This window comes from Bos taurus, chromosome 11, assembly GCF_002263795.3.
Source record: "Bos taurus isolate L1 Dominette 01449 registration number 42190680 breed Hereford chromosome 11, ARS-UCD2.0, whole genome shotgun sequence".
NCBI classification, from domain to species: domain Eukaryota; kingdom Metazoa; phylum Chordata; class Mammalia; order Artiodactyla; family Bovidae; genus Bos; species Bos taurus.
The window spans coordinates 55,058,180-55,074,406 of NC_037338.1; the positions used below are offsets into that span (position 1 = coordinate 55,058,180).

General features: G+C 39.3%; 1 protein-coding gene across 5 annotated transcripts in view; it reads right to left on the reverse strand.

Annotated features, from left to right (window-relative positions):
• CTNNA2 (catenin alpha 2) overlaps positions 1-16,227 on the reverse strand; it is a 1,361,081-nt gene that overhangs the window by 259,085 nt on the left and 1,085,769 nt on the right. For all 5 annotated transcript variants that reach the window (NM_001372104.1, XM_010810060.3, XM_010810059.3 and 2 more), the window contains one exon: positions 12,966-13,118. In NM_001372104.1, coding sequence (NP_001359033.1) covers positions 12,966-13,118 — 153 coding nt within the window. The remainder of the gene's footprint in view (positions 1-12,965; positions 13,119-16,227) is intronic.

Consider the following 16,227-nt stretch of genomic DNA (forward strand, 5'->3'; position numbering starts at 1 on the left):
ATAGGCAGAGGAGCAGTACATGGGATTGCAAAAGAGTCAGACACGACTTAGAGAATAAACAACACAACAACACATCAAATATATCTGAATAAAATAAGAAGAAAAATAAAGGAAAAAATGTATACAGTTATGTGTGTAAATTATATCTCAGTAAAACTAGGGGAAAAGATTTTCAGAAAATCTTTGAGATCACAAATACTTGGTTTTTGTTTTGTTTTGTTTTTTAAAAAAGGAAATAGGGTTTCATGAGAGTGCAAAACATGAGGAACTGATCCCACCCAGGGACATGATGTTTGTGCTAAAAGCTGAACAATCAGAAATGACGGGAAGGGGTAGAGCAGGGAGACTGTCAGGAAAGGGTCAATATAAGAAAGCACAGGCCCAGGCGGAGGCAGCCTATCACTTTCAACAAACAGAAAGTAGCCTGTCTGATGCCTGCCAGGTAGGAAGTGGGAGAGGACAGAAAGATGAGCCTGGAGGCTGTAGAGACGGCCAGATTCTGCAGATCTTGCAGACTTCCTTAAAACCTTGATCTTCAACCTGAGAACAAGAGGAAATCGCTGAATGCCTCAGGCAGGGCAGTTGTGCAATCTGATTTGCATTCTCAGAATTTCACTCTGGCTGCTGCAGCAGAAGGACCAGGCATATGAGAGAGGCCTGTTGGGAGGACCCAGCATTTCCCCAGACTACAGGGTATGCAATTTGCACTGGAGCTTTTATGGTAAAGATGGGGAATTAGAAAGAAGAGCAGGCAGATACACTGAAGGCAAAGCCATGGAAGAAATGTTTCAGTCTGGAGGCTCTAAAACAGCTGTATTGATTTTACATGTTCCAGATTCAGTTTTATTTATTTTTTGCTGCAATGCATATTTTGCCCCACTTTACATCCACTTCACCCTCTCCCAGACCATGTTACTTTGGTTGTAACTGAGTTGTCATAAGTTGCATTGCATTTCTCCAGAAAGCCTAGGAATGAGATAGAGCAGGTGTGCTTGGATCAGAGTCAGCCCTGCCCTGAAGCCCTGAGCTCACCCTCAGAAGAAAGGAATTAGCTGGAATCTGGAGATGGGGGGAAATGACCTCTGGTAGTACTTCCTATAGTGGCTGATGCTACAGTTCATGAAGCATCACTGCTGATCCGGTAAGTTCTCTCAAATCAACAAATACTAGGGTATAAATTCACCTATGTTTTTACTTAATGTGACAAACACTATGGGGGAAAAAGCCTCAAATTTTCACTTGCTAAGGCAATTATGAAAATTCAAATTATTCTTGTCTATTCATATTTTGTTAATATTTTATTTTCACTTATACTGTCTTTGTTGAAGATTGTCTAAAAACTGACATTATATAAAAGATTGTGATGCCTTCCATCATCTCTGAATGGCAAATACCAAACTGGGGGAAAATGGTACACAAATATAAGAAAAAAAGCACATAAAAATAGGTGAAAACGGAATATAAAATAATGAAACTCTATAACGCGCCGGCTGACACGGACGGCGCAGAAGCGTGGCTGAGAGGAGCTACCCCTAGCCCAAGGTCAGGGGTGGTGAAGTGCCAGGCTGCGTAGGCACAGGAGCGGCGGAGAGGAGCTACCCCACGTCCTAAATCAGGGTCGGCGGCCAAGAGAAGCTACGCCACGCCCGAGGTCAGGGGTGGCAGCCGAGAGGAACAACCCCGCGTCCAAGGTGAGTTTTCATTCCAATCCCAAACAAAAGCAATGACAAAGAATGCTCAAACCACTGCACAATTGTACTCATCTCACACGCTAGTAAAGTAATGCTCAAAATTCTCCAAGCCAGGCTTCAGCAGTACGTGAACAGTGAACTTTCAGATGTTGAAGCTGGTTTTAGAAAAAGCAGAAGAACAAGAGATCAAATTGCCAACATCCACTGTATCATCGAAAAAGCAAGAGAGTTCCAGAAAAATATCTATTTCTGCATTATTGACTATGCCAAAGCCTTTGACTGTGTGGATCACAAGAAACTGTGGAAAATTCTAAAAGAGGTGGGACTACCAGACCACCTGACCTGCCTCTTGAGAAACCTATATGCAGGTCAGGAAGCAACAGTTAGAACTGGACATAGAACAATAGACTGGTTCCAAATAGGAAAAGGAGTACGTCAAGGCTGTATGTTGTCACCCTACTTATTTAACTTATATGCAGAGTACATCATGAGAAACGCTGGGCTGGAGGAAGCACAAGCTGGAATCAAGATTGCCAGGAGAAATATCAATAACTTCAGATATGCAGATGACACCACCGTTATGGCAGAAAGTAAAGAGGAACTAAAGAGCCTCTTGATGAAAGTTAAAGAGGAGAATGAAAAAGTTGGCTTAAAGCTCAACATTCAGAAAACTAAGACCATGGCATCTGGTCCCATCACTTCATGGCGGATAGATGCGGAAACAGTGGAAACAGTGTCAAACTTTATTGTTTTGCTCCAAAATCACGGCAGATGGTGATTGCAGCCATGAAATTAAAAGAAGCTTACTCCTTGGAAGGAAAGTTATGACCAACCTAGATAGCATATTAAAAAGCAGAGATATTACTTTGCCAACAAAGGTCCGTCTAGTCAAGGCTATGGTTTTTCCAGTGGTCATGTATGGATGTGACAGTTGGATTGTGAAGAAAGCTGAGCGCTGAAGAATTGATGCTTTTGAACTGTGGTGTTGAAGAAGACTCTTGAGAGTCCCTTGGACTGCAAGGAGATCCAATCAGTCCATTCTAAAGGAGATCAGTCCTGGGTGTTCTTTGGAAGGACTGAGATGCTGAAGCTGAAACTCCATTACTTTGGCCACCTCATGCGAAGAGTTGACTCATTGGAAAACACTCAGGTGCTGGGAGGGATTGTGGGCAAGAGGAGAAGGGGATGGCAGAGGGGCTGGATGGCATCACTGACTCGATGGACATGAGTTTGAGGGAACTCCGGGAGTTGGTAATGGACAGGGAGGCCTGGAGTGCTGTGATTCATGGGGTTACAAAGAGTTGGACACAACTGAATGACTGAACTGAACTGATAAGCAAAGGTAAAAGTGAAAGTTAAAGTTGTTCAGTTCTTTCCAACTCTTTGCAACCCCATGGACTATATAGTCCATGGGATTCTCTAGGCCAGAATACTGAGTGGGTAGCCTTTCCCTTCTCCAGGATTCTTCTCTACCCAGGGATCGAACCCAGGTCTCCCTCAAAGGTAGGAGGGGTGAAATTGTGTTTAGAATCAAATTCCATACCCACCAGAGATGCTCAGAGAGCTCAAAACAAACAAACAAACAAAAAAAAAAACCACCTTGTGTGCACCAGTACCCAGGGATCCCACAGGAGACTGGGCCAGACCTCCTTCTGAGTGTTTCAGTGTCTCCTGCAGAGGCAGAGATCAACAGTGGCTTGCCATGGGGACAGGGGCTCTGGCTGCAGCAGACTTGGGAGGTGCATGATGTGAGCCCCACCATAGAACCACTGACAAGATAACCTACAAACTGGAGAACAATTATACCAAAGAAGTTCTTGCACTGTTGTGAAAGTTCTAGGGCCCACATTTCCCAATCTGGGAATCCAGCAAAGGGAATGAGAACCCCTGGGGACTTTGACCTGAAGGCCAGTGGGATTTTATTACAGAACTTCCACAGGACTGGGGAAACAGGCTCTTGGAGGATAAAAACAAAACCTTCAGCGCATCACCTAGAAGAAAGGATGAGTGACCCCAACAGAGACTGAGCCAGACTTGCCTGAGAGTGTCCAGGAGTCTCTGGCACAGGCCCAGGTTGACAGTGGGCTGCCATGGGGTCAGGGGCACTGAATACAATAGTCCTGGTTTGGCCTTAGGCCAAACTACAGGGAGGGAACACAGCCCCACCCATCAATGGAAAATTGGATTAAAGATTTATTGAGCATGGCCCTGCCCATCAAAGCAAGACCCAGATTCCCCCACAGCCAGTCCCTCCCCTCAGGAAGCTTCCACAAGCCTCTTATCCTTGTCCATCAGAGGGCAGACAGAATGGAAACTACAATCACAGAAAACTAACCAATCTGATCACTTGAATCACAGCCTTGTCTAACTCAATGAATCTATGAGCCATGTTGTGGACTACGTTTTGTCAGAAGTCTCCACTATGACCCATCCATCTTGGGTGGCCCTACACAACATGGCTCATAGAATGGAATGCAAAAGTAGGAAGTCAAGAGATACCCAGAGTAATAGGTAAGTTTGGTCTTGAAAGTACAAAATAAAGCAGGGCAAAGGTTAATAGAGTTTGGCAAAGAGAACACACTGGTCATAGCAATCACCCTCCTCCAACAACACAAGAGATGACACTACACATGGACCTCACCAGATGATCAATGCTGAAATCATTGACTATATTCTTTGCAGCTAAAAATGAAGACGCTCTATACAGTCAGCAAAAACAAAACCAGGAGTTGACTGGGGTTCAGATCATGAACTCCTTATTGCCAAATTCAAACTTAAATTGAGGAAAGTAGGGAAAACCACTAGACCATTCAGGTATGACCTAAATCAAATCCCTTATGATTACACAGTGGAAGTGTAAATTAATTCAATGGATTAGATCTGATAGAGTGTCTGAAGAACTATGGAAGAAGGTTTATAACATTGAACAGGAGGCAGTAATTAAAAACATCCCCAAGAAGAAGAAATGCAAAAAGGCAAAATGGTTGTGTGAGGAGGCCTTACAACTAGCTGAAAAAAAAAAAAAAAAAAAAGAAGAAGCAAAAAGCAAAGCAGAAAAGGAAAGATATATCCATCTGAATGCAGAGTTCCAAAGACTAGCAAGGAGAGATTAGAAAGCCTTCTTAAGTGAAGAATGCAAAAAAACAAAGGGAAACAATAGAATGGGAAAGACTAGAGATCTCTTCAAGAAAAGCACAGATACCAAGGAAACATTTCATGCAAAGATGGGCTCAATAAAGGACAGAGATGATATGGACCTAACATAAGCAGAAGACATTAAGAAGAGGTGGCAAGAATACACAGAAGAACTATACAAAAAAGATCTTCAAGACCCAGATAATCATGATGGTGTGATCACCCACCCAGAGATAGACATTGTGGAATGCAAAGTCAAGTGGGCCTTAGGAAGCATCATTATGAACAAAGCTAGTAGATGTGATGGAATTCTGAGCTATTTGAAATCGTAAGAGATGATGCTGTTAAAGTGCTGCACTCAATATGCCAGCAAATTTGGAAAACTCAGCAGTGGCCATAGGACTGGAAAAGGTCAGTTTTCATTCCAACCCCAAAGAAAGGCAATGCCAAAGAAAGTTCAAACAGCCACACAATTGTACTCATCTCACACACTAGCAAAGTAATGCTCAAAATTCTTCAAGCTAGGCTTTAACGGTATGTGAACTGAGAATTTCCAGATGTCCAAGCTGGATTTACAAAAGGCAGAGGAACCAGAGATCAAATTGCCAACAACTGTTGGATCATAGAAAAAGCAATAAAAGTCCAGAAGAACATCTACTGCTGCTTCATTGACTACCCTAAAATCTTTGACTGTGTGGATCACAACAAACTGGAAAATTCTTAAAGAGATTGGAATACCAGACCACTTTACCTGCCCCCTGAGAAATCCGTATGCAGGTCAAGAAGCAACAGTTAGAACTGGATGTGGAACAACAGACTGGTTTCAAATTGGGAAAGGATTACATTGTGTCTGTATATTGTCATCCTGTTTCTTTAACCTATATGCAGATTCAGTTCAGTTCAGTTCAGTCACTCAGTCATGTCCAACTCTTTGTGACCCCATGAACTAAAGCACACCAGGCCTCCCTGTCCATCACCAACTCCCGGAGTTCACCCAAACCCACATCCATCGAGTCAGTGATACCATCCAACCATCTAACCCTCTGTCGTCCCCTTCTCCTCCTGCCCTCAATCTTTCCCAGCATCAGGATCTTTTCAAATGAGTCAGCTCTTCGCATCAGGTGGCCAAAGTATTGGAGTTTCAGCTTCAACATCAGTCCCTCCAATGAACACCCAGGACTGATCTCCTTTGGGATGGACTGGTTGGGTCTCCTTGCAGTCCAAAGGACTCTCAAGAGTCTTCTCAACACCACAGTTCAAAAGCATCAATTCTTTGGTGCTCAGCTTTCTTTAAAGTCCAACTCTCACATCCATACATGACCACTGGAAAAACCATAGCCTTGATTAGATGGACCTTTGTTGGCAAAGTAATATCTCTGCTTTTCAGTATGCTATCTAGGTTGGTCATAAATTTCCTTCCAAGGAGGGTCTCTTAATTTCATGGATGCAATCACCATCTGCAGTGATTTTGGAGCCCAGATAAATAAAGTCTGTCACTGTTTCCATTGTTTCCCTATCTATTTCCCATGAAGTGATGGGACCAGATGCCATGATCTTAGTTTTCTGAATGTTGAGCTTTAAGCCAACTTTTTCATTCTCCTCTTTCACTTTCATCAAGAAGCTCTTTAGTTCTTGACTGTCTGCCATAAGGGTGGTGTCATCTGCATATCTGAGGTTATTGATATTTCTCCTGGCAATCTTGGTTCCAGCTTGTGCCTCCTTCCAGCCCAGCATTTCTCATGATGTACTATGCATATAAGCTAAATAAGCAGGGTAACAATATACAGCCTTGACGTACTCCTTTTCCTATTTGGAACCAGTCTGTTGTTCCATGTCCAGTTCTAACTGTTGCTTCCTGACCTGCATACAGGTTTCTCAAGAGGCAGGTCAGGTGGTCTGGTTTACATCATGAGAAATGCCAGGCTGGATGAAACATGAGCTGGAATCAAGATTGCTGGGAGAAATATCAATAACCTCAGATATGCAGATGACACCACCCTTATGGAAGAAAGTGAAGAGGAACTAAAAAGCCTCTTGATGAAAGTGAAAGAGGAGAGTGAAAAAGTTGGCTTAAAGCTCAATATTCAAAAAACTATGATCATGGCATCCAGTCCCATCACTTAATGGAAAACAGATGGGGAAACAATGAAAACAGTGACAGACTTTATTTTCTTGAGCTCCAAAATCACTGCAGGTAGTAATTGCAGCCATGAAATTAAAAGACACTTGCTCCTTAGAAGAAAAACTATGACAAACCTAGACAGCATGTTAAAAAGCAGAGACATTACTCTGCCAACAAAGGTCCATCTAGTCAAAGCTGTGGTTTTTCCAGTAGTCATGTATGGTTGTGAGAGTTGGACTTTAAAGAAAGCTGAGCACCAAAGAAATGATGCTTTTGAATTGTGGTGTTGGAGCAGACTCTTGACAGTCCATTGGACTGCAAGGAGTTCCAACCAGTCCATCCTACAGGTTAGTCCTGAGTGTTCATTGGAAGGACTGATGCAGAAGCTGAAACTCCAATACTTTGGCCACCTGATGCGAAGAGCTGGCTCATTTCAAAAGACCCTGATGCTGGGCAAGATTGAAGGTGGGAGGAGAAGGGGACGACAGAGGAAGAGATGGTTGGATGGCATCACTGACTCAGTGGACATGAGTTTTAGCAAGCTCTGGGAGTTGGTGATGGACAGGGAAGCTGGTGTGCTGTTGTCCCCCATGGGGTTGCAAAGAGTCAGACATGACTGAGTGACTGAACTGAACTGAACTGATAGTCAGAGATTGATTATTCATTCATTCTTTCTTCAAAATTCCCTAATATATAATTCCTATGTGATTTACATTAATGGGGCTTCCCAGATGACACCATTGGTAAAGAATATACCTGCCAGTGAAGGAGATATAGGAGATGCAGGTTCGATTCCTGATTCAGGAAGATCCCTTGGAGAAGGAAATGGCAACCCATTTCAGTACTGAATAGACGAGGGTGTTGGAACCCACTCCAGTATTCTTGCCTGGAGAATCCCCATGGACAGAGGAGCCTGGTGGACTACAGTCCCTGGGGTCACAAAGAGTTGGACATGACTGAGGGACTAAGCACAGCACATTCCATTGAATAAAAAAATCTCTGACTAAAAGTATTAACAACAAAAATCATCTCACAAATGTATCCCAACCAGTTCTCTCAGGAATTTCCACTTCCAGTCATGAAAAAGAATCTTGTAAGAGACTCATCTCACTTTCCTGATGAGAACAACTAGAAATGCAGAAATAAAAGAATTTGCTTCAAAGCATGAGACATCAGCCAAAGGAGTCAAAACTTAGACTTGCTCAAAAGAGATGCTCATTGAAGGGGGCCCAGCTTTCTGCATTTCACTTTTCCTCCCAGGGATTTGAAAATCTTACTATGGAAAGAGAAACTGAGATACAAATAGAAGGCTGCTGCTGAGAGGAAAATGATTCTTTACGAGTTTTCAGCAACCTCCTAGGGTTGGGGAGGCAAAAACTGGACAGGATGGCCAAGGAAGCAAAGGCTTGGAACTAAGGTGCCATAACAAAGGGACATTCAAAAATAAGCTTTTTTTTTTTTCTTTTGAAAATGCTTTCTCCCACCATTTTTGTCTATTAAGTTACAAATAACAAGAGCCAAGTAGTCCCTTGAAGCATACAAAAACAAATCAAAGTTTACACGTATCATGATGATGAGAAAACAAAAACTGGAGTAAATGCTTCATAGATGAGGTGGGATACTAGGTACTACATTTGATTCTCTTTTGGCATCTGGGATGACCATTCCATAGGACTAGGATAGAAAGGTAGACTATACCTTAGGTAATCATAAACTAGCCTCAAATCAGAGAAGTCTCAAGTCTTTGATTAGACTGAGGTGGTTTGCCTCTCTGCTGCGTGTCAGAGGACAGGATGAATTCTCTTTGGAGAGAAAAATCATCCACATTGCTATGGTCTGAATGTTTGTGTCCTCCCAAGATTCATACTTTCAAATCCTAATGCTGCATATGATGGTTAGGAGGTGAGGTCTTGAGAGTTTCATACATTATGAAAGTGAAGTCTTTATAAATGGGATTACTGTTTTTATGAAAAGGAACCCCACAGTCATCCGTCTCCCCTTCCAGCATGTGAGAACACAGTGAGAAGCTATGAACAAGGAAGAGGGCCTTCACAGAACACACCTTTTCAGGAAATTTGGTCTTGGACTTCCCAGCCTCGAGAACTGTGTGAAATAAATTTCTGTTGTTTACAGGCCACTGAATGTGTAGTACTTTGTTATAGCAGCCTGGATAGACTAAGACACTGACTCTTTATATTTATTCATGAGAATGTCTACCATTCAATCAAAAATTAACCAACATATGAGAAAGAAATAAAGAATCATCAAGATAAAATCAAATAGCAAACAGTCACCATTCAGTTCAGTTCAGTTCAGTCACTCAGTCGTGTCCAACTGTTTGGGACCCCATGAATCGCAGCACGCCAGGCCTCCCTGTCCATCACCATCTCCCGGAGTTCACGCAAACTCACGTCCATCGAGTCGGTGATGCCATCCAGCCATCTCATCCTCTGTCGTCCCCTTCTCCCCCTGCCCCCAATCCCTCCCAGCATCAGAGACTTTTCCAATGAGTCAACTCTTCGCATGAGGTGGCCAAAGTACTGGAGTTTCATACATATAACTAAAGTCTCCATTTTGAAAGCCTCATAGAGCTACATGACCATTTACTTAAACAAGTACAAATTCAATTAAATGAAACATGGCATATTCTAGTCATCAGGCAAATACCAGAGATTAATTATAATTAAGAGTCTTAAATCCATTTTGAATGTTTGGCTGCTGACAGTGTTTAAGCCTCACTCTTCCCCCTTTCCCTCTGGCTACAAACTGGGCAAACTGATAGGAAGGCCCACCTTTTTTCCTATGCCAAAGGGAAGTCTGAAGAAACATTTAAACTCCAGCTCCTACATGGAGATCTTGACTCCAGACCTCAAAGCCTGATAAAAACAAAAAGCACTTGTCTCTGTTGAAGCCACTGTGGACTGGCTTGAACCACTCTATAGGGCAACCACAAAACATAAACAAAATTGATTCAAATACTGGAGTTTTATGACTTGGATTTTTAAAATAATTCTAATTAATATCTTTTAAAGGAGATGACCTGATAATGAATAATATCAGAAACCGGAATCATTAAAAAGAAAAAAAAAAAAAAAGAATTAACTAGAAATTCTTAAATAAAAATGGAACTCAATAGATCAGTATCAAGCATATTGGACACAGATGGAGACAGGATGAGTGAGCTAAAAATTAGGTCAGCAGAAAATAACCAGACACATGTATAGTTTAGGAAGAAATTTATAGTCTCAAACATGTATATTACTAAAATAAAAAAGGATAAAAATCAATGATAGGATTATTCATTTCAAAAAGTTAGAAAAAAAAACCCAGTAAGTTATAACAGAAGAGAGCAGAAAAAAGAAATACAAAGATAAGAGCATTCTTGTATAAGAGAAATACAAAGATAAGAAATACAAAGATAAGTCTTAAATAAAACTTAAAAATTCTACAAAACTGAAAGCTATGTTTTAGAAAAGATTATTAAATTGGTCAACCTCTTACAAAACTAATCATTGAAAAAGAAAGAAGACACAATTAGGCACATGAGGGATGAATGGGAAAAAAAAAAAAAGAAAGAGTAGTGCAGATTCTAATACATTTTTTAAAAATGGTAGAAGACATGAGCAATTTTATGTCAAAAATTTAGAAAATTAAATGAAAATAACAAATTCCTAGACTACAACTTACCAAAGCTGACCCAAAAGAAGCTGAAAATTTAAACAGTCTTATGCTTTAAAAATTTAATCTGCAATTTTTTAACTCTTCCTCAAATAAATACCCAGGCTCAGATTGTTATATCAGTGAATTTCTCCAAATATTTAAAAAATATATAATGCCATTCTCACACCTTCACTTCCAGAAAACAGAAAGAAAATATAATTTCTAACTTATTTTCTGAGGGAAAACATATTTTTGATACCTCTGAAGGAGAATAAAGAAGACAAAAATTATGCAATAGTCTCAGAAATATGATATAATTCTATATATATTCATAAATTTTAAAAATCTTAAAAACGGAGTAACAGAAGACAAATAATCTAATAAAAATATCCACAAGAAATCTAGAGCTAATGATATAATACATGGTAAAATATTAAAATTTCCTCATTGAGATCTAAAGGTAACAAAAATATCTATTACCATACTTCTAAGTTGAAGGTTTGGCTAGTGCAATAATACAAGGAAAAAAGAAAACACGGGATTGGAAAAGAAGAAATATAACTCATAATTTGCAGATAACATGATTATATACATAGGAAATCCTACAGGATACAGTCAAAACTTGGCATTAGGAAGTGAATTTAACAAGGTAATAGATATGAAAATCAATATAACAACCAAATTTTTTATATCACAGACAGAAACTAAGGCCCAGAAAAGTACCCAGGTCCATATAGACACTTTCAAATTGGAAAAAGTGTGACTCTTAGCCCAGTGGTCAAGTTTTCTGACATGTGTGCATTAGCAGTGATGCACTTGTTTGAAGCACAGAAGATGCAGAAATGTTTTCAAGTCCAGCTCATGTCTAATCAAACAGAGGCCAGTGTACACCCTTGTCCTGGCACCTCCCAGGCATCAGGACATTCCAAAATGCTGCTGGCTGCAGGGACCACACAGGTAGAAGGAAAGGAATAACTAAGGGGAGCAAGTTAGCAACAGTCTGAAATGTGGCATCTGAATGACCTGGATCTTCTGCTGCTGGCACAAGTTGTGAATCAAGAGACACCCAGAGTGACTAGATTTCCCTACAGTGAAATATACAGATGGGATGAGGGGAAATGATGGCTGTGTCCAGGGCCAATAAGATAGGAAAAAAGAGTAGGGAGCTATTTAGCCCTGGCCTCATATTTACCCAGGACATCAAATTTGAACTTCAAACGATCTGCAAATGAGGCTGTACACAGAATTACAGAAAGACACTGGCAGAATTGAAAGTAGGAGATGTTTATCATAGCACTTTAAACTCATGTCCCTGTCTTTATTGATAATAGCTACAACACATCATTAATTGTTCTCTATAAATTCTGCAACTATCATGTAAATACTAGAATTATATATATTGGGATGATGCATCTGTATGCTAATATTATTGTTTATTGCATATTAATATTTTTAACTTTTGTAGCACTCATTTCACATTCTTCCTTTCCGCTTCTTCCTCCCCTTGTTACTCCAATCCCACTCCTTCTTCAGCTGTTCTTTCTTTAAAGTTGAAAGTGGCAGAACTTCCAAGGCGAACCTTGGAAAGACTTTGGGTTCTGCAATGGCTAACTTGGAATTGAAGCCAAATCTTGGAATCTGTAGGTAGAATGTGAGGGGTGATGGGGTATTTGCCCCATATTTGGGAACAGAGCCAGAAAGATTGTCATAATATTATAAGCATGACTCTATTTTCAGCTTCTTTAGTCTAATGTCACCTCAAGACACTGGGGCTACAGTAGGAAGTTCAAGGGTTTTAGTCAAACAGTACAATTTTGCATTTATAAAGCAACTCCTACAGATGTCTCTAACACAGAGAATATACCTAGGACCTGAACTTACACTCCTACTACTGTCCCAAGAGTCTTTACCAAGAGTCCAAACATCTCTTTTAGGGAGGGGAGACTAATTTTTACAATGTTCATAATGTGGCCAGCTAATTCAGGTTTAGGTGGGTGAGTAGAAATGGGAAAGAAAAGGGAACTGTGTCTAAATCTCCATTTGGAAGTTTTAATTCTACTTCTTCAAATCAAAGCTGGTCTTCAGCACTTGGACTGTCCCTTCTATTGCTCCTGTTTCTGCCTCTGCTTACTGTTGAGGAAAATTAGCAGATACATTTCAGAATCTGTTTAGAATTGTGTAATAGAGAGAGGAGAGATTACTGAAAACCTGTGTCCTTTACAAAGGATGGAGTCACCAGAAGATAAAAGAAAGATCCAGGAAAATCACAGGAGCCTGGTTTGTTGAAATTCCAGGAGCCATTTATAGAGATTAAACATACTGATACAAATTCTAGTCTCGAGCCTCTCTTGACTTACCTCTACCAGCTTGTTGGCGTGCTCACGGAAAACTTGGGCATATTCCTTCACTTCCTTCTCATTCCCACTTTTTGCAGCCTCAATGAGAACTAGCAAAGGAACGTTGGTTTCCAAGAAAGAATCTGATATGTGATCCATCACTGCTTTCCGAAGCTACAGTAGGAAAAAAAAAAAAAAAGAATTAAGGGATAGAGGAACTATTTGACTGCATTACTCTTTAAGTCATATGAATTAAATCACTTCCTAGGAATAGTTTTTCTAAAGCCCCAGTTCTCATGGTTCACAGACATAATGTTGCAACTCTCTTTTTAATCTTCCTGGTGCTTATCATATCAAAGGAAGGCAAAGAGCTATGACCAAGAATGATTCTGAATTATCTGTATTATATGTCAACTTAGAAGTTACACACATGACTTGTAGCTCAATACATTATAGACTGTCCTTATCAAAGTTCTGCTCACATCCTTCATTGGCCAAGTGTCTCCCTTCAGGTTTTGAGTCCTGATTCAGCTTAAGAACTCAGGCTTTTTAGAAAAAGAAGAAATGTAAGCATCAGTCAACAGGTGGGGAGAACTTTAAATGATGAACTAGGCCTTGAAGTGACCCGAAAATCTTATCTCTCTACTGTCTCCAGTCCTTTCTACATCCATTGTTTGTATTTGATGGAGCGAGAAACATGAAACACCCAACAATTTAAAAAATGTATCTGCCAGGTGCTATGATGACATAGTTGGTATGCTCCAGAAAGAAGTACTGACAATTATTCTTCAAGGTAATTTAGAATGCTGCTGCTGCTAAGTCACTTCAGTCATGTCCGACTCTGTGCAACCCCATAGACGGCAGCCCAACAGGCTCCCCCGCCCCTGGGATTCTCCAGGCAAAACACTGGAGTGGGTTGCCATTTCCTTCTCCAATGCATGAAAGTGAAAAGTGAAAGTGAAGTTGCTCAGTCGTGCCCGACCCTCAGCGACCCTATGGACTGCAGCCTACCAGGCTCCTCCATCCATGGGATTTTCCAGGCAAGAGTACTGGAGTGGCGTGCCATTGCCTTCTCCGAATTTAGAATAAACATATCCAAATTTCTAATAATGCATAATTACACATCATTCCTACATTGTTTAAATGGGAAGTAGGACAGCCACATTAAAATGAAACGGAACTGTACTGAACAATTACCTTAGTGCTGCTTTGTTCATAATTATCAGAATGTGTGCAAGGAGAAAACACCCCAAATACAAATAAACAGAAGAGAAGATGATAAACAGTGTGTATATTTTCCAAGCAAATATTCCTATTCAGGGGTATTCAGGCAAATCTTTTGATAGTATGATACATACACATTTATCATTGATCAGAAGAAGGGAAATGTACAAATCTCAGTTCCTTTTTGCACTAATTACCAAAGGGTATCCCTGTGTGTATGTGTAGTTTACTTTAACTCTGGATTGAGTTGGACATTTTACCATATAAAACATAACAGATTTGTGGAAAATTAACATTAATTAGTTACTCATTAGCAAGGTGCGTTATATTTCTGCTTGGGAATAATACTTTTATTGGTGAGCTCATACATTCTGGCCATATGTGATGTGCCAGACAACTTAGATCAACCAAGATTTTTTTATGTTGTATCACTTAATCCCCATGACAATACTATAAGATAGGGACTATTCTTATACCACCAGTTTTTCAGATGAAGAAAATGAGACTTGGAAAAGTTAAATAACCTGCCTGCCCTCATAAGGTGGCAAAGAGCAGAGCCCTCTAATAAAGTCTGAAGGGGACAGTGCAGAGGACACTTGAAGCTGACCTGGCTTGGCTCTCCTCCAGGACAGAAACCCTCATGAAGGAGAAGCTATTAAATGTAATCAAAGTTGAACTGGCTGGGGACAACAGAGATAAAAGAAAGAGAAGATCTAGATAAAGTGGGGGCAATGGTCAGAACTAAGCTATCTCACCAATCAAGACACTGTTTGATTTTTATATCTTAGGAAAATTTTATTTTTGCAAAATATATATAACATAAAAGTTTTTCACTTTAAGTGTATAATTCAGTGGCATTAATTACATTCACAATGTTGTAAAGCCATCACCAACATACACTTCCAAAATATTTCCATCACCCCAGAGACTCTATAAACATTAGGCAAGAATTTTCTGTGGTCCACTTCTCCCAGCCCTAATAAATCTACTTTATGTCTCTATGAATTTGTCTATGCTAGATCATTCATACAAGTGAAATCATACAATATTTGTCATTTTGTGTCTAACCTACTGTATTTTAAAGTATTACATAAAATAAGAGAAGTGAGAGCTCTGTGAAGCTAGAAGAATTATCTGCTCTTCTAGACTTTTTCCAAGCCTTCAGGAAGATTGAGTTCTCATTAAGTATGAGCAACTTGAAATCAGCAAGGTCAAAATTCACATAAAACTATTATAAGAAAAACATGTCATCTCTACACAAACTGAAAGCATCCCAGAAAGATATGCCTATAAAACAAATTAAAACTGTAATCTACTATTTCAAACACATTAAAATGCACTAAAAATGATGCAAGATATGAAAGAACATAAATTAGAAGAAGAAGAAATTCAAGGATGAAGTCATGAAACTTAGAAAAGAATTATAAGTAAAAGAAAAATCATTTGAAAAAGACTAAATAAGAATGAATAAACACAATAGCAAATGCCTCAAAAGAAATAGAGAAAAGAAGGAAAAAATTTTAAATGCAAAATAAAAATTTTTAAAAGAGATTTTAAAAATTTGAGAAAAGGTAACAAATACTGAAGATAAGCAAAGAAATTTCAATATATAGCTACCAGAGGTCCCTAAAGAGGAAAATCAAAGCAAGAAAATGGAAAGAAAATGAAGTACAGTAATTCATGAATATTTTCCTGAAGATATATATAATTTTAAAGTGCTATTATATAAATATAATTACTTATATAATTATTTATTTAATATAATTATTAAAATATAGAAATTATATTCTATATACATTATATATAGACATATATTTGATATAGAAATATATATTATACACATAATATATAAACAATTTTCTAAAAAAGCATTTCATGCACTTGAGAAAGGAAACCTATACTATCAACCAAGAAAATTGGATTCTAAAGAAAAAAGGGGTAAATCCTTATGTATTTAGGCAAAGAAAGGAAAGGAAATTATTTATAGATGATCACTAGACTTTTCAACAGCAAAGTTTTATGCCAGAAGAAAATAAAATATTACATTTAAGACCCTCAA